This window comes from Dasypus novemcinctus, chromosome 13, assembly GCF_030445035.2.
Source record: "Dasypus novemcinctus isolate mDasNov1 chromosome 13, mDasNov1.1.hap2, whole genome shotgun sequence".
Classification (NCBI taxonomy): Eukaryota; Metazoa; Chordata; class Mammalia; order Cingulata; family Dasypodidae; genus Dasypus; species Dasypus novemcinctus.
The window spans coordinates 36708196-36735492 of record NC_080685.1 but is presented as its reverse complement, the minus strand read 5'-3'; the positions used below and the strand labels follow the sequence as shown (position 1 = coordinate 36735492).

The 27297-nt window shown below is 43.1% G+C and overlaps 1 protein-coding gene across 1 annotated transcript; it reads right to left on the bottom strand.

The window, feature by feature from the left end:
- On the bottom strand, nucleotides 1–25975 carry LOC105745886 (Fc receptor-like protein 6). Its single transcript, XM_071207297.1, has 8 exons — nucleotides 25894–25975; nucleotides 8202–8222; nucleotides 7344–7628; nucleotides 6902–7183; nucleotides 6369–6494; nucleotides 2485–2556; nucleotides 660–688; nucleotides 1–81 (listed from the first exon to the last, which is right to left on the bottom strand). Exons 1-8 carry the CDS (start codon nucleotides 25973–25975, stop codon nucleotides 1–3), a joined length of 978 nt encoding a protein of 325 aa, XP_071063398.1.
- Nucleotides 25976–27297: the final 1322 nt, after the last annotated feature.

Here is a 27297-nt window from a genome sequence, read left to right as displayed (position 1 = left end):
TCAAAAGTTGAAAATGCAGTAGAGGAGCTGCTCTAGGTCCAGGCCTCCACAGAGTTGAAGCTCTTTCCTTTCAGAGTCAAGCTAAGCACATTTAAAGGGACAGAGAAGCTATAAGAGAGGCGCATATATACACATACAGAACAGGAATGGCAACCCTTCCACTGGCATGGAAACTTCTGTGGCTTCTGTGTCCAGGGCCACCTCTTGAGCCTAAGTGTGTGTGTGTGTGTTATATCTTGTTCTCATACCATTGCCTGGTCTTCTACTAAGAGGGGTCCTTGCTCTCTGGTGCTCCTCCAGTTTCCTCAAGATTCCATCCAGGACAAGGGGCGTAGGGGCTCCCTTATTGCTGGGCTCAGGAACTGGAGAATCCACAGAAGGGCTTGAGGGCCCCATTGGCTTCCTGGGTACACTGGAGGCCAGGGAAGGGTGTGTGGGATGGGTGGGTGGAGGCAGCATTACTAGGAGGGGATGTCCTCCCAGTCACCAAGGAGACCTTTGTGGATCCTGCTTCTTATATTCGGGCCCTTGGAGGCAAACTCCTGGGGCTGTCTCTCGCCTCGGCATAGACAGTAGAAATGTTCTGTGGGAGAGTTGGATCAGGATGAGGGAGAGGATGTAAAACAGAGGGTGGGAAAGGAGCAGGGGGTGCAACTCACCTTCTTCCCAGAGGTTGATTCTGGCGTGGCTGTGGGGAAAGAAGCACTCAGTTTAGAGCATTTGTGTTCATCAGCACATCTTCCCACCTCCTCCTGGCCATCTGTCTTTCTCTAGAGACATGGACACAGCCCAGCATCCTTTTGTTTCCCAGGATGCTTCATCCTCACTCTGGAAACAGACTGGCCTGGGAGTCAGGAGACCTGGATTCTAGTCTTGGTTGGACCACACACCTGCTGTGTGAACTTGGACCTATGATTAGCATCTGAATCTCTGGGTCCTCAGCCAAAATGAATTAACTACCTCACAAGGGTCACAGTGAGAAGCAAGGGAGACAAAAGGATAAAAATGTAAGGAGACTTTAAAAATACCTTCTGCTATATTCAACACCTACTTTATGCTAGGCAACCTTTTAGGTTTAAGGATTGCATATATCTAATCTAGCATCAGTCCTGCAGAGTAGGGAGTATTGATTCTTTCTCATATTGCAAAGAGAAAACCAAAGCTCAGAAAGGTAAATATTTCCCTCCAGTCACTTCCTTAAGAAATGGAACTGAAGGCAAATATTTAATCTTTGCAAACTGTGAAGCATCCCCCCAATGACAATGTTTCCAGCATACCCTTCCATATGCATCTTGGAATATAATGACCTCTCCTTACTTTGGTCTTCATATCCCTTTAACAAAAACATCAGGGAAAGACTGCTTAAAGTAGGGTTGAGTTGGAAGTAGATTCACCTTCATCACCCCAAATCACATCTTCCCCTTTGGTCCCCTCTTAGGATTAAAATGGTCATATTTCCTTATTTTGTCAATGACAACCATACATCTTGAGATTGGTTCCCTTTTCTCTCTTTCTTATGTTAAGTCCTCATTATAATTCTTCTTAAGAGGGAAATGAGTCCACATGTGCTTTCCCAACTGCTCTCAGACAGTGCTTTGAGCACCATCCTTGAGTTCAAGAGAGCCTCTGGTTGTTCACTTCCCCCAGGGCCCTTTATGGGAAGGAGAAGAAAACCTAGACTGATTCAAACCCATTTTAGACCAGGAATCTAAATCTCAGAGCAGGCGAGACATTTAAAAATAAAATTACCTATTTTTTTGAGCATTTATTATATACCAGTCTTTAAGGTTTGTTTCTAGAACCCAGGTTCTATTCCTGACAACTTAACAATAGTCTTGCAAAGTAGGTATTATCCCCACTTTATAGATTTGGCTCAGAGAGGTTAAATAACTTGTCAGGTCAAACAGTGAGTTCATTGAGTCAGGTTTTGAACTCAGTTCTGTCTCAGCCACATAAACTCTTTCCATGATGCCATATCATCCGTTTCTTACCAGCAAAACCATCCACTGTCCCTGCCACCCTGACTCTGATAGTTGTGGCTGAAGCTCACAGTCTTCTGGGCTCCCTCTCATAGCCAAGAATGTCTTGTTTAGCCTTAGATTTTGGACTCTGGGGCAAATATAAGTGGCACCATTCTTATCTCTCTTTCCTTTGTTCCCCCACAGTACACAGGACAGGACAAAAAAAAACCTCCCTGTAGTTATGATGGTAACTGTAGTGGTGGAGATGAATAGGATGGTGCTTATGTTGTCATATTGATATTTGTAGTGACGGTGGTAGTAAAGGAGGAGATGGGGTAGTATGGCGAATGTGGTGATGGTGGTGAGTGAGGTGGCATCACCAGTGGTGGTGATGTGGTGGTGTTGAAGATAGCGGTGGTGGTGGTGGTAACAGTGGTGGTGTGGCAGTGATACCTTCAATGTAGGTCCAGGAATTCCCTTTGATATTTACAAAGATGTCAAGTTTTAGCCCATGATCACTCACCTTTTCTCCTTTTTGGAGCCATATGCTCCATAGGGTAGATAACACCTTCATCTCTCTCATTCTGGTGATGTTCTGGAAGAAGGAATGAGGCTTAAATAGAACCCACCTGACTCTCCCCCCTCAAGGTTTTGGGTCCTCCTAAAGATACTTAAGGAGGGAAACCGCTCAGAGGCTCTGCCATGGTGATAACAGCTTCCCTAAGCCTGACTCTGTTTAAACCAGAGTTTAAACCAGTCTTTGTGGCAATTACTCAACATTGCAGTTGCAGTGTGAAAGCAGCCACATTCAATATGGAAACAAGTGTGACTGTATTTAAAGAAAACTTTATTTACAAAAATAGGTGGTGGGCTGGGCTTGGCCTATGGGCCATAGTTTGCCAACCCTCGGTCTAAACCCTGCCTTCTCTCCTGGCTCCCTCTTTGCTCTCCCACTTCTAGCTCCATATTACTTGCTCCTGAAGCTCTCCCCAAAAGCTACCCATTTCCTTTCCTCGAATGACTGACTCCATAAAGTCAGGATACAAGAGGTTTTCCTCTTCCTCTCCTTTAGAGGCCCTTCTCCCCTTGATGGAGAGATCATGGTCCTGTGGGAAAGACTTTCCCATTGGTATACAATTGGCACTACTCTCTACCTGGGGCTGGGGTGGATTCTGGCGTGAACAGAGCTCTGGATGATGCAAAGGTACAAGCCACTGAGCATCCACCAGAGAGCAGGGAGTTAGCAGGGACAGAGAGGCTGGGAGAAAGAATGTCTAGTGGCAGCTGCTGGAAGTCTGAGCTCTGGTTTGTTTACAAAGGTTCATTCACAGGTCTGGGCATGGTTAATTTTTATAAGATGTTTCCTTTAAAAAATACCATCGAGGGTGGGATGGCTCACAGACTGGGAGGAAGAAGCGTCAGAAAGGATGGGTCACGCCCTTGCCTGGAAAGGGCCCAGACCCACCAGTCAGGCTGCTTTCAGAAGGGGGAAAACCTAATAATTTTGTCGATATGTGCCAAAGGCTGGGAGACAAAATATAAATACAATGTCTACTTCATGTAAAATGCCTAATCCACTGATTGACACAAAGTTGGATCTCAAAAAAAGCCTCCCTCCTTAATTCTTTGGTGTCTGATATTTTTTACAACAGTCTTGGAAACATTGATACTGATATCTCTATTTTATAAATGAACTAAGTGGGGTTCCATGAGGTGATTTCGCCAAGGTCACATAGTACACAGTGGAGACAGAATTTTCATCCAGGTTTGTTTAAGGTTTTGAGGTTTTTTGTTTTTTTTTTCAATAACACACTGCCTTTGTGATAGGTCATTCCAAAACCGTAAACATTAGTGTCAGTGATAGGAATTGGGCCACATGTGGGTTTTAGAACACATGGTTCATGTCTGGAATCAAAAAAAATACTCATTAACCCAACAGCAAAAAAGCCTCGGAATCACGGGGTAGGATCTGTGAAAATGGCTCCTCCTGTAAAACCAAGAGGGTAATGGGACTCAGAAGGGCTTTGATTATTAAGAATTTCCTAACACTCATTTGTTAGGGCTCCCCAAATTCAATGGCACTCTGTTCTATGGGAGGTGTGACAATTAGTCTGAAAAATGAACACTTGTAAGCAAACAAAAAGTACTTGTACATGTAGGTGAGTGCTACTTGGACGTAGACCCCTTACATAACCATCTCCTTTTTCCAGGGACACATCTTTGGTCAAAACATTTTGCAAATTGCCTTCATGGGAAGTGGTTGTGGTTCAACTGATAGAGCATCTGCCTACCTTGTGGAGGGTCCAGGGTTTGATACCCAGGGCCTCCTGACCCATGTGTTGAGCTGGCCCATGTGCAGTACTGCTGCACAAGGAGTTCCCTGCCACACATGGGTGTCCCCAACATAGGGATGCTCCATACACAAGGAATGCACCTCACAAGGAGAGCCGCCCTTTGTGAAAAAAAGTGCACCCTGTCCAGGAGTGGCACTACAAGCACAGAGAGCTGACACAGCAAGATGACACAGCAACAACAAAAAATTGATACAGTTTCCCAGTGCCACATGGCAACATTGCAAGCAGACACAGAAGAACACACAGCAAATGGATACAAAGAGCTGAATGGGAACGGGAGAGAAATAAATAAAATAAATCTTTAAAAAAATTTTTTTAAATGTTTGAAAAACAGAAGTATGGTCTGTTGAGTACCTTCACTGGTGGCATATTTTTGTTTGTTACAGTTTGTATACAGTTATACATCAAAGCAGGTCTAGCCTACATGGAATCCAAACTCAAGACTATAGGGAAGGGGGGAGGAGAAGTTTGGATGAACTAAGACTGCTAACTTAAGAAAGGGAGAGGAAGTTTAAAGCTGGTCTAAGCCATGACTAGGATAAGGCAGGGGACTTGATCTAGGGCTGGAGAGAGACCCTTCCAGGCACCCTGGCTGATGGTCAGGATGGAAATGTTTTCCTGGCAGGTTTCCTCTACCAGCAGGCTGGTTCAGCTCCTGAGAAACTCATCAGAAATTCACCCACTTGAATAAGTGAATCTGACTTTGGAGGACTAAGACAGCAATAACTTTTGCCTGAGACAAGTAGAAAATAAGAATTTCCTCTAGGGAAGAAGTGAGGTGGAGGTAGGTTAATTTCAAGTCCTAGGAACAAAACTGGCACCAAAAAGCTTTGACACTGGTAGCCAATCCCTTGAATGTGGCCTTAGGCAAACAAGGGTTACAGTTGGAATAAAAATGTTGTCACCCAAGGTGACTGCCTGAAATCCAATATTTGTTTGGATATACAAATACTGGTCTATTAAAAAAACAACAGGCTCACTACACTGTAGTCTTACTATGGATGGTCTTAAGTTTAGGTTCAAGTTTTTGTTAAAGTATTAACATATTAATGCTTAATTATTATAATCAAGATAGGAAGGACAATCTGGAATATCAAAATCAATAGCTCATCTAGAAATGCTGTTTTCTGGTTGTTTTCACCTCCTTCTCTCTAACAAACTCTCCACATCTGAATTTTTAAGCAAGCTTTTCTTTTCAATGACTCTGATTAGAGTTGCTACAGAATGGACAGCAGGAAAAAGGGGAGCTGGTGAATGGGGAACCCACTGGGGTGATTTACTTAGACTAGAATGAGGATATACTGACTACCCACTGTGTCCCAATGTAATATACTAGGTGTTAAGTATATCTTATCTCATTAACTTAAACCCTCACAATACTCTTAAGAGAGAGATAATTTCATGAGCCTTAGAATGAAATGGCCCAAGGTCATAGAACTAGTAAATAGCACAGTTGAACGTGGAGTTGTCTGGCACCTAGACCATTGTTCAGTTGGCCCTCCATGTTTCCTTTCTTGTCAGTTAACATTTATTGAACATTCACATAGGGTACAACATTGTACAAGATGAGTGCTTGTAAATACGCATGCACACATGCAATGTGGTTCTCATTTCTTCTTTCTCATCTACTAGGGAGACCAGAGCTTTGCTGAGTTTAACAAGAGAGACTGTTGCAACACGCCTTGGTTTTTTTACACAGTTAAATATTCACAGCCGCAGACTGTCTTTCCAATGGGAAGGTCACTGACATACCACACGTGTGACTCTAAGAGTTCTTCTGATTGTGCCTCTTCATGCCTGGGTTGCATTAGTGTGAGTGCATCTCTGGGTGACTGTGAGCATGTGAGATGGTGTGTTGATGAGTGTATGATGGTGTCTGTATGTACTGGAAGTGGCAAGCATCTCTTTCTGTGCCTCTGTGTGGTGCCTGAAGAGAAGTTCTTCTCGCACTCAACACTCAGGAAAAGAAGGTGGCTGATTCTTTCAGGCTTCCCAAAGACCTGGTAATGACTGGGATAGGGAATTGGCAGGAAATTCAAAAGGAGTTACTCACCTGCTCTTCTCCAGGGTCTGAAATAACCCAGAAAAGCAGCAACGATGACCGTCAAGCCAAGCAGGCTGAGAGGCAGCCCTGGAACCAGCCATTTTGGGTGGCTGGGGGTGGACAAGACCTGAGGACCTGGGGAACAGGGGTGATCATGAGCATGGAGGACAAAACTCAGAAACTCATCCCAGACTGGCTCAGAAGAGGCAGAATGATGCTGTGTAGGAAACTGACTGGGTTGGAGAGGCTTGCAAATGTGAATGAGAGATGACTCAAGGGTTCTGGCATGAATGGACAATACCATGGAACCCATGACCATGGAACTCCATAACCCTCCCCATTCTCTGTGGACCTCGGATTTTCCCTGGCAGGTTTCACAGGACAGATGCTCCAGGCAGGGGCCCTGATCAGGCAGTGCAGGATCTACAGAGGCCTCAGTTTTTTTGCTGGGCATGGAGGCACATACAGAGAGCAGTGAGATCTGACATCTGCTTCCCCCCGGTTTGCTGGGGCTCAGAACGTGGTTGAGGGACAAGTCATACCATCCATGGAGAGCTTCTTGGGCTCACTCCTCTCTTTGGAGACACTGTTCTCGGCCTCACAGGTGTAGTTTCCGGCATCCTGCTCTGATGTCACTGGGAAAAGGAGGGAGGCAGCTCCACCCGTGGGAGCTGAGTGGTTGCCCAAGATTTTCTCATTGAGATAGAACTGGTACAGGATCGGAGGGGAGCCTCTTTGGGCCTCACAGAGGAGCTCCACCATGTCCCCTGCAGCAGGGTCATTGGCCCCGTGTCGGAGAGTGAGCAGAGGATGGGATACAGGCTCTGGGAGGTACACATGGTTTGGAGAGTCAGCTGGAGGGCCAGGCCCTGGCCTGGGGTTGCTGGGCCCTCCTCCCTTAAGGACCACTCTCCCACTCCCTGTGTGACCCATTTCCTGAGGCCTAGAACCCTGGGGAATGCCTCCCCTCCCTCACCCACTCACCCCGCACCCTGATCTCCAGCCTGGGGCTCTGTTTCCGGACTCGGCCATTGTCAGTGGCCGCCTCACACCAGTAAAGCCCAGAGTCTTCCTCCATTACTCTTGAGATCCGGAGCTCTGGGTTTAGGCCCCTGTGCTTCAAGGTGTGGTCATCCTTGTGGAAGGAGAAGAAGAGCTGGGAGGCCGACCTCTGGGGGTGCAGCTCTGTCTGACATCTCAGCGTCAGCCGGCTCCCCTCACGGAGCTCGGAAGAGGGGATGGCGTTCAGCAGAGGAGGTGGGAACAGCTCTGAGGGAGAGGCAGGCCCCAGGCTCAGATGAGCTAGTCCCTGGAAGCTGAGGACTGAGCTTCAGCACCTCCCAGGCCACCACCCAGGCCCCAAGCAGGACATGTTTCCAGCCCCCAGGGCCTGTCCTCCAACCCTTGCCCACCAGCTCTGAATTGACTCCACATATCCTGAGCCCCTCTGGAATGCTGGGAGGTCAGAGTCAGAGGAACTTTGAGGTCAACAAATGTGTCTGATGAACATAAAAGGGAGGGGTGTTAAGGGAAGAATACAGGAGACCCAGAGCCACATTGAGAGGTGAAGACAGAGGCCAAAGACACTTTTAAGAGGATAAGACAGAGGTCTTGAGCCACCTAGCTGGGACTAGAGTCATCCTAGGATGACTGTCAGCTTTCGACCAGTGGAGTCCTGGGTTTCTCAACTTCCTGGGCACTGGCCAAGTCTCCTAAGGAAGAGCCCAGTCTGGGGCTGCTCTGCAGATGTTGCTGGGGACCCAATGATCCTGTCCTATCTGAATCCACTCGGTTGTAGCCCAGAGACACACTGGAGACTGAAGGAGCATGCATAAGACTCACCTTGATTTCCACCACAGGGAACTGCAAAAGAACAAAGTCATAGGATTAGCTTAAGTAGCAGATAGAACTTTCTGACAGGGAGGCCTGTTGCCTCAGCAACAGGTGCTTATATCCATTCACTCATCCAACCATCCAGCCACTCAACATTTATGGTGGATCCACTGTTTAGAACCCTCAGCCTCATTTAAGTTCAAATCTTGCCTCCTCAGAAGGCTTTCCCTGGGGCCCAATTAAAAGTATTCTCCTGGGATAAGAGGGGCAAGATGGCATCTGAGTAAGTACACCATCATCTTTCCTACAAAGGACCGGCTGTGTGGTGACAGGGTCTTGATGGAGCGGGCTGTTTCAGGAACCTGCAGGGCGGGAGGTGTCTGGACATTGATCTGGAGAGACTGCAACAGAATTGGTGCTTGCTCAAGGTAGAACTGAACTCGGAAGCCGTGGGAAGGTAAATCCCTTCCCCCTAGGGCAAAGAGACCTGGCATTCACAGACAACTGCTGGTCGTGGGGTGGAGTTTCCAAGCCCCGTGTTCCCCAAAAGCATGAACCCCAAGCTTATGTCCCCTGAACCCCTGCAGCCCATGGTTCACAGACCTACATACCTCGAGTCCACATTCTCCCAGGCCTCAGTTTCCCAAGCCCAACACTCCTGGAAATCCGGCATTGCTCTACCCCTCCAGTCTTGGAATAACTCCAGGAGTGAGAATGTTTAGGTGGGAGGTGCAGAAGGGCCTAGGAGTTCAAGTTCATTTTTCTGGTTCCCCCCTTTTATTGAGTTTGGAGGAGCATATCAGCTGACTTGGGGAGAGCCTAGGAAGAGAGGAGAGGTGGATCTACTGAGAGATCCTGATTTACCTAAATGCCCTGGGATAGGAAACTTGGTCTGGGAGAAGTTGGAGTCAGAAAATTAACCAGCCCCCCTGTAGCACACCCACAGGAGAGGGACAGCAGGATGTGCTTTACAGGCTTCCAATAGCATATTTAGGGTTCCTGGCGATAGGTGGGTGCTCTCTCAAGAAATTGAGACATTATTTTCAGAGGTGGGTTGTTCAACAGGGACCCATTTGAATTTCCTACAGCAGCCCTCACACAGCCTTCCTGCTGCCTTGGGAGAGAGGGAAGTGAGAGGGGTAGAAAGGGATAAGGTCAGACTCCTAAGCCGTTTATTCAGTTGCAAAAAGGATTCCTTGCCTGAAGCCTTGTCTGATCTTTTTTGTTAGTTTGATTTCTTGTTTTTCCTCCCTCTTTATCCCCCTCACTGCCCTTTTTTTATTCTTTTTTTTTCTTTCTCTTTTTCTTGCCTGCTTTTTTCCCCCACTTCTCTCTTTCTTTTTCCTTTTTTTCCCTCTTTTGTTATATTAGGTACTGCAGGCAACATTTCTTACTTGCTGTGCTTCCTCATCCTCAATTTCCTCTTTTCTGTGTGTACTGATTTTGGCTGCCAATGCCATCCCCTTTCCTTTACATCATTCTCTCCTCCATCATTTATTTTTTCTGTTATGCTCCACTTCTCTTTGTTTAGCCCCCAATATTTCTGACTTTTTATCTCCAATACCTCTAATCTGTTTTCTATCATTTATTAACTCTTTATATTATTGTCCTTTCTTTTCTTTTTCCCTCTCTCCTGATGACACTGGCCTTTAAATTCATACTATATTCCTCCCCATATTCAGTTTTCTATCTGGTTATAGATACTGCACTCTTTTATGGTTATAACTATACACAGCTTAATCAGTTAAGTATTCATTCTCCTAGATCTCATGTTTCTTCTGCTAACATTCACTATCAATACTACTATTATATTTTTCTTTTCTTACCCCTTTTGATTTCTCTGGACCTAATATTTTTCTTCAAGGGAACTTAGCCAACAACAAGGAAATAGAATAAGAATAAAGTGACAGAGAGAAGACTTAACACACACACACATAAACAACAACAACTAATTAAACCCCAAGACTAGACAAAGAAGATAATCAACAGAATAAACCCAACAAGATAAAATTATGACCAGGCAACAAAAAACTACAGACCATACCAATAATCAGGAAAACATAGTCCAATCTAATGAACAAACTAAAAACCAGGAAAAGAACTGGAACACTGAACAAGTAATTAAAGCTCTCAAAATATGTATTACAGATCAATTTAATGAACTGAAGGAAGAGATTAAGCATATTAAGGAAAACGCTTGGAGAGCATACAGAAGAAATTGTGATCACGTGCAAAAAGATCACAGATATCATGGGGATCAATAGCAAAATCCAAGAAATCAAAAATACACTCTCGGCAAATGACAGCAGATTTGAAGAGGCAGAGGAAAGAATTAGTGATATGGAAGACAGTACTTCTGAAATCAAATGGATAGTAGAATTGATTGATAAAAAGAAAAAACCCAGCAGGGAGTTTGGAACCTAAATGACAAAGCAAAATGCACAAACATATGCATTATAGGCATCCCAGAAGAAGAAGAGAAGGGAAAGGGGATAGAAACAGGTTGGAGGAAATAATGGCTGAAAACTTCCCAGACCTATTGAGGGAGATGCATGTACATGTCCAGGAAGCACAACACACCCCAAACAGAATAAATCCCAACAGGCCTACCTCAAGACATATACTTGTCAAACTATCCAATGCACAAGACAGAGAAAATACAAAAAGCAACAAGAGAAAAGAGAATTATCACATACAAGGGAAGCTCCATAAGCTTAAGTACTGATCTATCATCTGAAACCATGGAGGCAAGAAGGCAGTGGTATGACATAGTCAAGGTACTAAAAGAAAAGAATTTTCAATGAAGAATACTCTATCCAGCAAAGCTAGCATTCAAAAATGATGGAGAGTTCAAAATATTCACAGATAAACATAAACTAAGAGAGTTTGCCAACAAGAAACCTGCCCTTCAAGAAATAATAAAGGGAGTTCTGCAGGAGGAAAGAAACAAACAGGAGAGAAAGAGTTGGAGGAGAGTATAAGAACAACTAAAACTACAAAAAGAGAAAAAAATCAAACAACATATGACAAACACAAATCCACAGAAAATATTGTTAATACAAGTAATTTTTTGAAAGTAATAACACTGACTGTCAATGGATTAAACTCACCTGTTAAGAGATGCAGATTGGAAGATTAGATAAGGGAATATGTTCCATCTATATGTTCTCTACAAGAAACACATCTTAGACCAAGGGATTCAAGGAGACTGAAAGTGAATTGCTAGAAAACAATCTTACAGGCAAACAATAAACAAAAAAGGGCAGGTGTAGCCATATTAATATTGGACAAAATGGACTTTAAATATGAAATTTTTGTGAGAGACAAAAATGGACACTACATATTAGTGAAAGGGATAATCTCTCAAAAAGAAAGAACAATCATAAACATTTATGCCCCTAACAAGGGAACCACCAAATACATGAGGCAAACACTGGAGAAACTGAGTGAAGGAATAGATGCCTCTACATTTATAGTGGGCGACTTTAATACACCACTATCACCATTGGACAGAACATCTCAAAAGTGAATCAATAAAGAAACAAAGACTTTGACCAATATATTAGAGGATCTGGACCTAATAGACATATATAGAACATTACACCGAAATTCAGTAGGATGTACATTCTTCTCAAGTGCACATGGTTTGTTCTCCAAGTTAGACTACATGCTAGGCCACAAAGAAAGTCTCAATGAATTAGAAAGATCGAAATCACACAAAGTAATTTCTCTGACCACAGTGGAATGAAGTTGAAAATCTTCAAGAGCCAGAGACCCAGATTTAGCAGCAAGATATGGAAGCTAAACAAAACACTCTTAGAAAGACAGTGGATCAAGGAGGAAATCTCAACAGAAATCAATAACCTCCTTGAAATTAATGAAAATGATAACACAACATATCAAAACTAATGGGATGCAGCAAAAGCTGTACTGAGAGGGAAATACTTAGCCATAAATTCATATATCAAAAAATAAGAGCTAAAATTGAAGAACTAACTGCAAAATTGGAGGAATTAGTAAAAAAACAACAAACTAACTCCAAAGAAAGAAGAATGAAAGAAATAACAAAGATCAGAGCAGAACTAAATGAAATAGAAAATAGGAAAGCACTAAAAAAAAAATAAATAGAACAAAGAATTGGTTTTTTGAGACCAATAAAATTGACAAACCCTTAGCTAGACTAACCAAAAAAAAAAATAGAGAGAGAGAAAATGCAAATACATAAAATAAGAAATGAGAAGTGTAATATCACCACTGACCCCACTGAAATAAAGACTATCATAAAAAGATACTTTGAAAAACTATATTCCAACAAGACAGAGAATTTAGAGGAAATGGACAAATTCCTCAAAACACAGAAGCAGCCTACACTGACAAAAGAAGAAATTGATGATCTCAACCAACCAATCACAAGTAAAGAGATAGAATCAGTCATTAAAAACCTCCCAACTAAGAAGAGCCCTGGGTCAGATGGTTTCACAGGTGAGTTCTACCAAACATTTCAGAAAGAAATAACACCAATCTTGCTTAAACTCTTCCAAAAAATTGAAATAGAAGGAACACTGCCTAACTCATTCTATGATGCCAACAATACCATAATACCAAAGCCAAACGAAGACACCACAAGAAAGGAAAATTGCAGACCAATCTCTCTAATGAACCTAGATGTGAAAATCCTCAACAAAATACTTGCTAATCATATTCAACAACACATTAAACAAATTATACACCATGACCAATGGGTTTCATTCTTGGTATACAAGGATGGTTCAACATAAGAAAATCAATTAATGTAAAACCACATAAACAGATTGATGGAAAAAAAATCACATGATTATATCTATAGATGCAGAAAAATCATTTGACAAAATACAGCACCCATTTTTGATAAAAACACTGCAAAAGATAGGAATAGAAGGAAACTTTCTGAACATGATAAAGGGTATATATTAAAAACCCACAGCTAACATCATTTACAATGGTGAAATCCTAAAATCTTTCCCTCTAAGATCAGGAACAAGACAATGATGCCCACTATCACCCCTTCTATTTAACATTGTTTAGAAGTACTTGCTTGAGCACTGAGGCAAGAACCAGATATAAAAGGGATCCAAATATGAAAGGAAGAAGTCAAAATTCCACTATTTGCAGATGTCATGATCCTATACATAGAAAGCCCCAAGAAGTCTACAACAAAGTTTCTAGAACTTATAAATAAGTTAGTGAAGTTGCAGGGTGTAAGATCAATGCACAAAAATCAGTAGCATTTCTGTACACCAATGATGATTGATCTGAGGAGGAAATCAAGAAACAAATACCATTTACAATAGCAAATAAAAAATCAAATAACTAGGAATAAATTTAAGCACAGATGTAAAAGACTTATACACAGAACTACACAAAACTTTTCAAGGAAATCAAAGAAGACCTTAAAAAATGGAAGAATATTCCCTGTTCATGAATAGGAAGACTAAATATTATTAAGATGTCTATCCTACCAAAATTGATCTACAGATTCAATGCAATCCCAATAAAAATCAACACAGCATTTTCTTTTGAAGTAGAAAAACTGACTATGAAATTTATTTGGAAAGGAAAGAGGCCCCGAATAGCCGAAGACATATTGAAAAAGAAAAATGAAACTGGAGGAATCACACTATCAGACTTCAATCATACTACAAAGCTACAGTAATGAAAACAGCATGGTTTTGGCACAAGGATAGACACACTGACCGATGGAATGGAATTGAGATTTCTGATATAGATCCTCATATATACAATCATCTGATATTTGAGAAGGGCACCAAGCCCACTCATCTGGGAGATAATGGCCTCTTCAACATATGGTGCCCAGAGAATTGCATATCTATATGCAAAAGAAGGAAAGAGGATTACCATCTCACACTTTATACAAAAATCAACTCAAGATGGATCAAAGACCTAAATGTAAGAGCCAAGTCCATAAAGACCTTGGAAAACAATATAGGGAAGCATCTACAGGATCTTGTAATAGGAAATGAACTTCACACCCAAAGCACAAAAAGCAAAATAACAAATAGATAAATGGAACTTCCTCAAAATTAAAGCCTTTTGCACCTCAAAGGAATTTGTCAAGAAAATGAAAAGAGAGCCTATCCAAAGGGAGAAAATATTTGGTAACCATATATCTGATAGGAGACTTATATCCTGCATATATAAAGAACTCCTATATTTTGAAAATAAGAAGACGAACAACCCATTTAAAGAATGGGAAAACATTTGAAGACACTTCTCCAAAGAAGAAATACAAATGGCTAAAAAGCACATGAAAAAATGCTCCAAATCACTAGCTATTAGGGAAATGTAAATCAAAACTACAATGAGATACTATCTTACTCCCATAAAACTGGTAGCTATCAAAAACAGAAGACTACAAGTGCTGGAGAGGAATGGGAACACTCATCCACTGCTGGTGGGCATGCAGAAGGATCCAGCCATTCTGGAGGACAGTTTGGTGGTTTCTCAAAAACTAGCTATAGATTTGCCATGTGACCCAGCAATCCACTACTGTGTATATACCCAAGAGATCTGAAAATAAGGACACAAACAGATATATGCACACCAATGTTCATAGCAGCATTATTCACTATTGCCAAAAGTTGGAATCAACCCAAATACCCAACAATGGATGAATGGCTAAATAAAATGTGGTATATACTTACAATGGAATACTACTCAGCTTAAAGAAGGAATACAGTACAAACACATGTGATAACATGGATGAATCTTGAGGACCTTACATTGAGTGAAGCAAGCCAGGCATTGAAGAACAAATACTACACGACCTCTCTGATATGAAACAAGCAAACAGAGCTATCTCAGAGAGCTAAAGACTGGAAGTTAGACTTAAAGGAATTTGGGGTGGAGAGGACGGTTTGAACTGAGGTCTACATGGGTAAAGTCTATGATAAGCTGAAGGTAACTATCTGTACAGGGAAGGGATAAGATGGGGCCATAGGTATAACTTCGGGTGGGACTTTGTGGGTTTCAGGGGGGCTAGGGTTGGGAGGATGGGTAAGATGACCCAAGGAATTGAGGGGAAGGTTGGGAGGAACTGTTGAATATGGGAGAATGTCAGATATATGGTTGAAACTATACTGTTGAGAAAACTCTTTTGAAAATATAATAAGGAAGGATCACATGTTTAGGGCGCTTAAGGTGGGGGGGGGGGGGCAGGGATCCGGTACAGAGGCCAGCTTCTAGAGAGTATGTGAGTGCTCATTTTGTCATAGTGTGTTATATATTTGGGTGGAGACCCATACAGTGAGAGTGAATGTGTACACACATCCTGGGGTGACCTGATGTTCTCAAATAGAGGGAATTGTGTCTCTCGAGAGAATTGCTGGCTCCCAATTAGTTAGGGTAGTCTAGTATGTCAAGCCCTCAGCCTTGTTGTAGTATCTGTAAATATGGTCCCTCAAGTAGTGAAGATTGTCATGGTGTGCCCTGAGGGGAGGGGAGAGAGGTATAGCATAGATGGAAGCAGGAGGACTGGGGGGCAATGGAAGTGCTCCACAAGATCTTGCAAAGGTGGATATAGGACATGTTAACTTATAGCCAAATTGTATAAAAGTCTATAAACTAAAATGTAAACCATAATGTAAAACATAAGGAAACTAAAAATTTAGAATTTCTTACAGTCTAAAATATAAACAATAATGTAAACCAAAATCAAACCATGTTTGATAGCTGTGTTTCAAAATCTGTACAGCAGGTGTAGCAAGTATAACATGAACATGTAAAAAGATCATTGTTGGGGAAAGGGGAAAAGGGTTTGATGTTGGAAATCAGGGAGTCCCATTATATTGTGTATGTGAATTACTGTAATCTAAAACTTTTTTGAAGAAAAATAAAAAATTAGATTAAAAAAAAGAATGTAGACGCTGAGGAAGAATTGAAAGAAAGGGCCTTGCCACTGTACATACAGGGCAGCACCTATTACAGTGACGAAAGGCAAAACATTAGAAACAAAGTTTTGTAATATTTTTCATTTTGTTAATACATCAATTTATTTTTACTTTATTTTAGTATTTCTAAATTACTATGTATTCAATTTCTAAACTTTGAACCCATCACTATATTTCAATTTCCTATTAATTGAATTTGGCAATATATTAGGATTCATTCTTGAAGAAGTTTTGGACCACAGAAAGGTTCAACTATGGCAGGGGAGGAGCTCTGGTGGGGGCAGAGTTCTCCAGGGCATGTATATAGGGGACATAAATACGTTGATATATGTTGGGTATCCTTATGGTAGATACAATTATAAATGTCAACTGAGGGAATGCTGAGTTCCTACCCAGAGGAGTTCTGTCACATTCCCCAATGGAACCACAATAATCCCCCAACAGCAATGGCAAAGATCAACAAGGAAGGATCGTCCATTAATGAGCCCTTGAAACTGATGACTGTGCTTAGGAGCCTGTGTGCCTGAAGTAGAACTAGGCTTAGAGCTGCAGGGTGCCTAAAAGTTACCTCCTAAGAGCCTCCATGTGGCTCAAATGTGGCCACTCTCTAAGCCAAACTCAGCATGTAAATGCATTACCTTCCCCCTGGTGTGGGACATGACTCCTGGGGATGAGCCTCCCTGGCATCAAGGGATTACTACCAACCACTACCTGGTGAATCAACTAGAAAGAGGCCTCAAAGAAAAGGTCAACTCAGACCAGCAGAATATCTCAGCCTACATGCTGGATCAAGTGTTAAAAACGGGGTTTTGACTTGAATAAAAGGGGGAAATGGCAAAGACAAATGAGTTGATATGGCTAAGAGTCTTCCAAAAAGAGTCAGGAAGTCGTCAGAGGGGTCATGCTTATGCACACCTCGGCAGGGCCCCAGAAAAAGCCAAAGTAGTTATACAGCCCTAGGTACTGGTTCTTCTGAAGGCTACAGAGATCCACAGGGTATATGATCATGGCAGTTGATTTGGAGTTCAGTGCCATGGCAGAGGTCCCTGCTTTGGAATTTGTGCCCCTGAGTGTGATGGAGCTAGACTCAGATGTGACTTTTCTACACATGCCTCTTCTGTCATTTTTACTGAACCTGTGGATGGTGCTCGGGATGGTACATACTCAGGAGACTTGAATCTCTGTACTGTCCATGTGTCCAGTATAGTTTCAACCATATATCTGACATATATCCCTGAGTCTCGGCAGAGTGGCAACTCCTACTCTCTGGTTCGTTGGTCTTACCCAGGTCAGCTAATAGAGTGGTGAAGGTCGTCAACCAGAAAAACCAGGAAATCATGAGTGCCTACAACTGCAAACAGAGGAATTGCTTCAATCATCCATGTGGAATCTAAGCCTCCTCTTGATCTAGAGGTGGAGAGGGCATCACCGTACCAGGGTCCACAGAATGAAGGAATAAAATATGGACTAGAGTGGACTTACTGATATTCTACTATACAACTATTGTTACCAGTGATAGAAGAAATTTTAGCATTGGGGGGGAGAAAGTGGCCACAGTAGTTGCTGAGGGCAGGGAGAGGGAAGTAGAGATGTGATGTGTGGGCATTTTTGGGATTTTGAGTTGTCTAAATATCATTTATATACTTTATATATCCTGCCATAACCCACTGAATGTCCTGGGGAAGAGTGTGAACTACAGGGTAAACTATTATCTATGTAGTGCAGCAGTGCCCCAAAATGTGTTCACCAAGTGCGATGAGTGTGCCACAGTGATGGGGGAGGTTGTTGCTTTGTAGGAGTGGGGTAGGGGGCTGAGGGGTATACAGGAACCTCATATTTTTTTTAATGTAACTTCTTTTGTGAGGTATATATTTTCAAAAAAACACAATTTACAAAAATGATGAGGTGGGGGGATAGGGAGTGGGTTGTATGGGAACCTCTTATGTTTTTTGTTCTTTTTATGTTCTTTGTTCTTTTTATGTTCTTTAATGTAACGCCCCTTGTGATATATTTACTTTAATTAAAAAACATAACATAGAAAAAAAGAAAATAACTGAATAGAAAAAGATATACCATTTAAAGCAAAAAAAAAAAAAAAGTATTCTCCCAAGACACTATCAGAACACCCTATTGTGTTATCATCAGAGTACTCACTCTTTGAAACTATCTTACTTATTAAGTTGCCTACTTGTTATCACCTGTCTCCCTCTGCTACATTGTAAGTTCCATGAGAACGGGACCCTGTCTGCCATATTCCCTATTCCTGAGACCTGTGGTCAATAAGCATCTGTTGAATACATGCATGAATGCTTGAATGCATGAATGCCTTTTTGTGCCCAGTCCTGTAGAGTGGGGAGCAAAAAAATGAAAGCCATTGTAGCAGTTTGAAGCTGTATGTACCCCAGAAAAACATATTCTTAAATCTAATCCATTCCTGTGGGCATGAATCTATTTTAAGGAGGACCTTTTGATTAGGTCACTTCTGTAAAGGTGCAGTCCACCTCAAACAAGATGGGTATTAATCCTACTGGAGTCATTTATAAGCAGAATGAAATTCAGACACAGAGGGAGAAAAACATAGGAAATAAGAGGTTGGTCATCAGTGGAATCTGGAAGAGATGGGAGTGACCAGGAGACACTGCCATGTGCCTTGCCATGTGACAGAGGAACCAAGAATCACTGGCAGCCAGGCCCAGAATTCCACAGTCTTTAGGAAGAAAACATTGCCTTGATGATGACTTTATTTCACCATTTTCCAAGCTTCAAACCATGAGCAAATAAATTCCCATTGTTTAAGCCGGCCCCTTTCATGGTATTTGCTTGACCACCCTAGGAAACTAAAACAGACATAGAACTAGACTCTTGCACTAATGTGCCTAAGGGTGTTCCACTCCCCACCCCCTAACAAAATAACCCAGATAACAAAGGCAGGACTCAATTCCTATGGCCCAAACTGTTCATAGAGGTCTAGGGATTAGAGTTGGGGAGTGATCAGACTCAGGGGCCGAGGTTTTCCTGGAGGAGTCTTTATTAAAGGAGGCGGGACACAGACAGGCAGTGTGGATTGATGAAAGACCTACAAACAAGTGAGATGCATCTCCCCCATGCTTGCACCTTGGACACACTGCATTAATGCTTTTGAGTGAACAAATGTGTGAGAATCTGTGGCCTGGGAATAGAGGCCAAGCCACAAAATGATGACAGATGATGTTGGACAGGTATGAAGAGTCCAAGGGATAGAACTCCTTAAATTAAGGGTCACAGTCAGATATGAAGCAATGGGGACTTTGGATCAAGAAGTGACACCATAAGTGTCGATAGGACTGAAAACAGTCAATCCTTCCAATTCTCATGCATTTATTAGCATGACAATGCTTACATGTTGCTCTAGATGCTGAGAATGACAGAATGGCCTTGGGAGGGGTATGTGAAAACCCTGTTCAACCACATGCTGTCATCCTTGCTGTCTACACTACTTTGGAAACAGATGGAGCCTTTTCAGCTTAATTCTCTACTCATCTGAGGGTCAACTCAGTCATAGTTTCTCATATATGTGCAGAAATGTAAGAGTCTTTTTATACCATCCCCCATTATCCCCTGCCCTGTCTTTTCCTAAGGGCTTGGGGTAATGGAAAGATGTGGGTTTGGGGACCAGACGGCCTGGCCTAGACTCATGAATCCACTTCTTTCCATGTGACCTTGGACAAATTGTTTAAATTCAAAAGCCCTCAGATTTCCTTGCTCCATCTGTAAAACAGGCACAATGATAAGAGACATTTTTTTCCTTACAGGGTAGTTATGAAGATTATATCACCCCACTTGCTAGAAAAGTGGTTACTACAGTAACTGAAACCAGAAAGAGCACCTGACCTCAGAATGACTGAGAAATTACACTGCAGTTAGCCCTTCCCCAGCTCCCCACCGGAAGATGATCTTATAGCAACAAAGAGCTGAACAAACAAAGTTGAAGCTACTGAAGCTTATAACAGGAGAGAGGCATCCAGAGATCACAGAGTCACTTCAAATGAGCTCTGTCCCCAAATTCCGATGACCCACTGCCCAGCCCAGGGTACTGCAAAACTCTGGCGCTATGATTGCAGAACAACTGTCTGCCAACTGGGAACATAGGGAGTGGGGAATATCTGGCTCACAGCAGTTCCTGTATAAAGGACCCAGGGACCTAATTTTGCCATACACTGAAGGTGAGGCAACAGTGTCATGAGGCAGCCAAGAGCTACTGTCAACCCAAGTTGCCTAATAGAGCCCAGGGCAGAGAAGGTTGAACTCTTCACTAGTCAGGCCCCTACAGGAGGGAGATGAAGGTCCAGTTCCCTGCACCCTGACAACGTGCAACAAGACAAAGCAGACCAGGATGCTGGACAGTCTAGAAGCCATTTTGCATTTGAATTGCTGAGGAATTGGGAGCTATTTATCTGGGAAAAAAGTGGCAGAATGGGGATATGATAGGGATCTCTGAATATGTGGTGGGTTAAGCCTCAAAGAGGGGAAAGCCTTATTCTGAGTTACTTCATAGGGAAGAAGTGGGGCAAATGAATGGAAATGACAGGGACCAGTGGGGCAGATTTCAGCTCAACATGAAATATCTCACAATTGAGCTCTCCCATGGTGGGAAAGGCTGCTTTGTCAAGATGTGGCTATCATGTTGCTGGGAGGCTGAGGCAGAGGCCTCATGACACTCGTCATAGATGATATGGGTGCATGTGGGGGGGGTCCCAGCCTTGGGAGTGAAGTTGGCTCATTTCCTAACTTTACATCTTTTGTGTACAGCCATGTACCAGCCCCAGCCTGTTTAATGGCAGGGCTGTTAGGTTCTAGGATCCCTGATAGTCAGTAATAGCAATAGCCACCGTTCATTGTGTGATCATGCCCTGCCAGGCAATTTAAATGAATTATTATTTTCCAGTTTCACCAAATTAGACTCTACTTTCATCCAGACTAGAAACCGAATGATGAAAGCATGGGGTTTCACTTCAAAGGGAGTTGGGTTTGCACCTTGGGTTTGCTCTTGTTAGCAGGGCTATTCTAGGCAAGTTTCTTCACCATTTTGAACCTCAGTTTTTTAGCTATTCAATGGGGATACAAACACCTGTCCCCTAAGGCTCTGAAGATTAGATAAGATCATGTCCACAGTACAATATAGGGATTGGATGCTTTTTTCTTTTTTCTTTTTTTCCATGTCTCTGTGTCCATATCTGAGAGGAAATAGCAGCTCTGCAATTAAGGTAACTCTTTCTTTTGCATCCAGCCCTGGGATCTGCATCTTTGATTGATTTTCTGGGGTGCCTGAGCTTCAAGTCTGACCTGATCATGCATGGATTGTTCACTACACTATCCACTAGTCAGCCACTCACTGACTCTCTTCCTCCTCTTTTCCTTTTCTCTCTCCCAGTCAGATGCTGGTTTCTAGGCTGGAAAATCCTTGGACTTTGTCCAGGATAGGGCATCCTTTTATAGGATAGGGCAGTTTGCCCTTGGGAACCCTTCATTTGAAGTATTTTCCAGCAGCAGGCCATCTTGTCCCTGATCTGAGTGTGATCTTTAGACCTTCTCACCTGCCCAAATGCCTTTGCTAGACCAAAGTAATACAGTGCTCTTGCAAATTCCCACAAACTCTGTCCAAGAAGAGGTCATATTTATTTAGGAAGTTTGTTTGTTTGGCTCAATGAAAACAAACAAGTAAGCAAATGACTGGAGCTGAGTTTAAAATGAAAAGCAGGTCAGCTCAGAAACTGTAAAGGCAAATGAAATCTGTGTATGAACTTGTTCTTTTTAAGTGTAGCAAGGTGATACTGGCTGAGACTGAGTTGGGTCTAGGTGAGCCCAGTGATCTCCTCCTTCCCCTGCAATGCTTAATCCTTAGACCATCTCCTTTAGTCATCTACATGAGTAACTGGCCTGGGAAGAAGTGGGTCAGAGAAGAGAAAGATATCCATCAGAGAAAATGGATTTGATTCCCCAAAGCAAGTTCCAAGGATCAGGTGGACTTGACCCCCACTCCCCCAACAGAGAGGGGACTTAGGCAGAAGAGGGTCAATTTCATGAGGGCTTTGGATATTAAAAAAGCCTCTTGACCATGTAAGAACTCAGGTAAGTCAACCATTGTTGACCGGTCCAAAGAAAGACTTTTCAGCATCATAAATCTATATCACTCTGTAAAGCCCCAACTTTCATCCCTGAGAAAAATGCATCCAACAACTTTTCTCCCATTTACCAGATCTTCCCCATACTCCTTGGCAGCCTTCTTCTCTTCTACATCTTCATTTTTCCTTCAAAGCAGCTCTGATGACTATCTTAACCTAATTTCACAAACTTGATTTCACCAGGTAAAAATGTCATTGGAAAGCAAGGGGCCTCAGATTTTGATTTTCTGCCTCCATTTAGTTCTGAGACATCAAAGAGATGCTCTCCAAGGACTCAGGGTGATGGCATAGGAAGCACCTGGAGTTACCCATTGTCCTTTGCATCTCTCTCAAGCAAGCCCACGGGCAGGCACCTGACTTAAGGTCCATCCCACTTGAACTGGGGAAGAGGAGATCCTGAATTTCACATACTGGGAACAACTTACTGTCCCTGGTGCCCCAAGCGAGGATACTCACACTTGATGACTTACCGAGGACCAGCACAATTGTTCAGAGCAGCATGGGGCCTGCAGAGCTTGTCTCAGTGGAGGGAACACAGGACCGACTGAAAGCAAAGGTCTAGGCTGGGACCAGCATCTAGGCCACAGTCTTAGGGGTGGGTGACTCGTCCGTACTGGGTGGTGTCACTGCTTGATAGTTTAAACAGAGGAAGTAGGGAAGGAACTTTAAAAGCTTGCATGCAACTGCTGGGGTAAGAGACAGATGGGGGTCACCGCAAGCAGTCTAGCTCCTCAGAACCTCTCGGCTACTTTGTCCGCACTAGAGTTGACACCTCTGCCGCATGGTGCTTCTGGTTTCGCTAGGTTCCAGCAGCTTGAGTGTGTGAACTGCATTCTGACTTCTCGTTCAATGACTTCCGAGGTGGTGGTGAAAATTGACTTTTTGAGCTGAGCTGATAGTGCTCCGTCTCCTTGGGGATGAAGGTGACCCTAGGAGAGGGCAGTTACTGTCCAGGTTAGGAATCTTCTGGGACCCAAGCTGACCTTCAACTGAATCTGGGAGGGGATACTCTCAGGAATTGTGGGGCTAAAAGGAGGTGTGTGTGTGTGTGTGCGTATGTGTGTGGTAGAGATAGGATTCTTATCCAGAAGAGGCTTGAAACCCAGAGGCCCTCATGACTCAGGGTCGGCTGGCAGAGAAGCAGCTGGGAGGGACACTGGTTGTTGGGTTTGGGAAAAGTCAGTCCCATTCCTCCGAGTTGGGATGGGGGAGGGAGGGTCGGGGGCAGCTCTGGCTATTGCAACAATATGGTGAAGTAGCCGAGAGCATGGGCCCTAGAGCTGACCACCCGAGTTTGACTGCTAGGCCTGGATATTAATCTGAGGTGAGACCTTGGTCAAGTTACTTAAACTCGAGGTCAGCCTGGGTCCTGGAAGACTCCTCACCTGGGCCGTCAGGGTCCTTGTCACCAAAGTGAATAAATAATTACAGCCACATCATAGGGTAGTTAAGAAGTTTAAATGAGATAAAAACATGAAGATCTCTTTGACAGCTCTGTCTAATGCAGCTTTCTGTGATGATGGAAATGTTCTCTGGGATGTCCTGTTTAGTAGTTAACAGCCACATCTAGCTAGTGAGCATAGGAAATGCCTAGTGAGACAGAGGAACTGCATTTTCCATTGTGTTTACCTTATTGGACATCTCCGGCTTACAACAGTGCCTGGCAAGGAGTAAGAGCTTGATAAAGGTTAGTTATTGTTCTAAGGGAGTGTCAGGAAGCTTCAAGCCACCAGAGTCTCCTTCCCAACCTTAGCTTTTACCGATGAGGCCCAGAGAGCTGATATAATTGGGTCTCACTCAATTATAAAGTCTGCTGGGGTTGAGGCCTCATCCGTAGCTGAACTGAAGGCCAATGAAAAACTGGAGACCATATGTCCAAAAGAGAAGAGAAATTGAGAAATGTGTCCAAAGTCTAGAATTTAGGACATAAGCTGAAAAATAAAAAAACAGGAGCAAGGAGAGAGAGCCTGACCCAGAATAAAGGCCTGGGCCTGGTGTGTAGGGGACAGGAAATGCCCTGAGGCATCTGCCATCACCCTAGTTCCCTTGTTTCTTTCTTTTCTCTTCCAGAGCAAATGGAGAGAACACAGAAGGGCCAAAGGAAGAAACTTTGCTTGTGTCTTGTCTGCAGTGATCCGTTGTGGCTACATGGACAATAGTTCCCCTAAAGAGAGAACCTTTATTAACACTGAAACGTCATCCTGTTTCTGTCCGTCCATCCATTTCCGTCCATCCATCCATTCACCAGTCCATCCAGCTTTTGTTGTTGTTTTTCATCACTTGCTCTGTACCCAGTCAATCCTTGCCTCCAGGACCTAGAGGAAGAGACAGACATATGTTTGCTATAATCTTTGTGCTTCTTAAAGCACTTTTTTCTTGCCTTCATTAATCTGTTTATCACACTGTGTTGTATTTGTTTTACTGTCTTTGTCTACACCCAGTCTGGGATCTTCTCATAGGCAGGGGCCAAGTCTAGCTCATCTTTGTGTTTCAAGGTCTAGCATAGTCTAAGTTTCAGGATGCACCAAAATACACTTGTTAGAAGAGTTGTGAAGTCAGAAAGATCTGAGTTCTAATCCTAGTGCTGTTGTTTACTGTGTGGAGGGTATGAGGCAGTGACTTAACCTCATTAAACCTCAGATTTTCAATCTGCAACATGGTAAAAATGACACCCATTTTCTAGGGTTGTGGAGAGAATTACATGCTTGCACACACAATATCTTGTACATTCACTCCTCTAAATAATGTATTTTTAATCTCATCCATTATGTCTTTCATTCCTATAAAGCCTGATACTTTTCTTTGCAGGCTTTCAAATTGTTTTTAAGCTCTCCCAGTGTCTTCTTAATATCCTTTATTTCTTTAGTCATATTTTCTTTAAATTCCTTGAGTAATTTAGGACAGTTTTGTGATTACCACAGGTTAATTGTCCTAAATTCTGTATCTCTTCAGGATATTTGGCTTATCCTTTCAGCTGGGCCATCTCTTCCTGTTTCCTAATATGGCTTGTAATTGTTTGCTGATATCTAGGCATCTGAATATGTTGGTGAATTTAATCTGATGGCTCGTTTTTCTCTCTTGCCTATTCCCTGCCCTCCCTCACATAGTTCCCCTTTGATATTTGGTTCAACTTATTCTCAGTCTTTAAATTGCCCAGCTTAAGTTTTCAAAATCAGGCCAGGGACCCACTAGTGGGGCGCAGACTTTCTCCCAGGGCTCAGATACAGTGAGCGCAGTTTTTGTCTATGCAACTTCCAGACCACCCAGCAATGGTGCTAGTTAGCACACCTTTCCACTGAGGTGTTTCAGTCTGGGCTTTCCTGTGTTTCTGTGGTGAATCTCCAGATCTGAGATTCAAAGTGGACTCTGGTGGCCAAATTCACTGAAGAAAAGCACCCCAACCTTCTGTCCTTTTCCCCTTGAAACGGCTGACAGGGAGGAAGATGCCTGCTCCCCTTTCAGTCAGCTGTAGTGAGCCAGGGGTTTTACCCCAGCTTAGTATCTTGGGGTGGGAGAGGGGAGCTCTTCTCACTGCCACAGGGTCTTGGCAACTCATGTTTGTCATTTTGACTTCTTTTCCTCTCTGCCTCTCACCTTCCTTGGAGTTGTGTAGCACTGTCTTGGCCTGCTGATCCTCAAAGTAGGTCCCTTGTACAGCTTTTGGCTCTTTCTCCATTGTTTTTGTGAGGGCATTCAGCTCTGCCTGTTAGTCCCTCACCATCACAATCCTCCTACCACTCCACCTGAAGTTGGATTCTCTCCTTATATCTTAGGCACCTTATTCTACCAATGCTATTCTACCCTTTATGCCACATTTCTCTTACCCATGAGTTCATTCACTCCATCTCAACTGGATCCTACCCATGGATGCTCCTGAAAGATGTTCGTCTCTTTATTTTAAAAACAAACTGAACCCAGTCAAACCAACAACCCCCATCTTGATGCCATGCCCACTATTAGCCCTTCAGAGAAAGAGTGGTCAGTGCCAGACTTTGCCAATTGGTCTCTGGAGACACAATGATATGATCTAAATGGTTATGGATGTTAAGATATTGATCTTCTCAGCCCTGTGGGTGGCTGGGTGGGGCCACACTCCAGCTGGGAGCAGTAACTCTTGACCAGTAACAAGAGTTTATTGAGACTCTTGCCAACCTTGCCCCATTATCTCATTGTGCCACTTTCAAGCCATTCCAATTTTTCTTTAGCATCCTTCATGTCTCTAGCATATCCATTTTTGTACTCATTCTATTTAATGTCATGATCACATTGTTACTCCTGAGCCCTCCCTCCTTCTTTACATACCTTCATCCATTCTGGGACACTGCCACCCTGTCCTGGGGCAGCAGTCCCCAAGACCATTATAATGCATTTTCACTCTGGAAAAGAAAGTTAGGGTTGGGATTAGGATCAGGGCTCAGGCTGTCCCTCCCACTCTCTGCAGGGTCAGCCTTCTCTGGTGACTTAGAATGAGTTCTGCAGACCCCCATCATGACCTCTTCCACTTTTCACTGTTTTCTCTTGCTAAATGTTCTCATCTGTGTCCATAGTTTAAATGATCACTTTTCATCTAATGAATTCCATATTTATATTTTGGGCTCATATGGTAACTGCATTTCAGATTGGAATACCCACCCAGGCACCTGAGAGCTGCTCTTGGAGGTCTCAAAGACCCCTTAAGTTCAGCATGTCAAGACCCAGCCAAACTTCTGCCTCCCACCTGGTTCTCTTCTGGGATTTCTAATTCAGTCAACAATCCCACTCTCCACCCTGGTGTGCAGGTCAGAAACCTGGGTGTCATGACTCTGACACCAAAGAACCACCCTCCACTGCAAAATTAGCTCCCCAAAAATGTCGCCATTGATGTGATCCTTTGGATTATAGGAAATGTCTATGTGCACATGCACTTTATATTTTCTTTATTTGTTACCTCCCTGCTGCCTATCCCCACCCCCACCTTTCCTTCTCATTTCTTGATTTCACCTTATCTATCTCTCATTG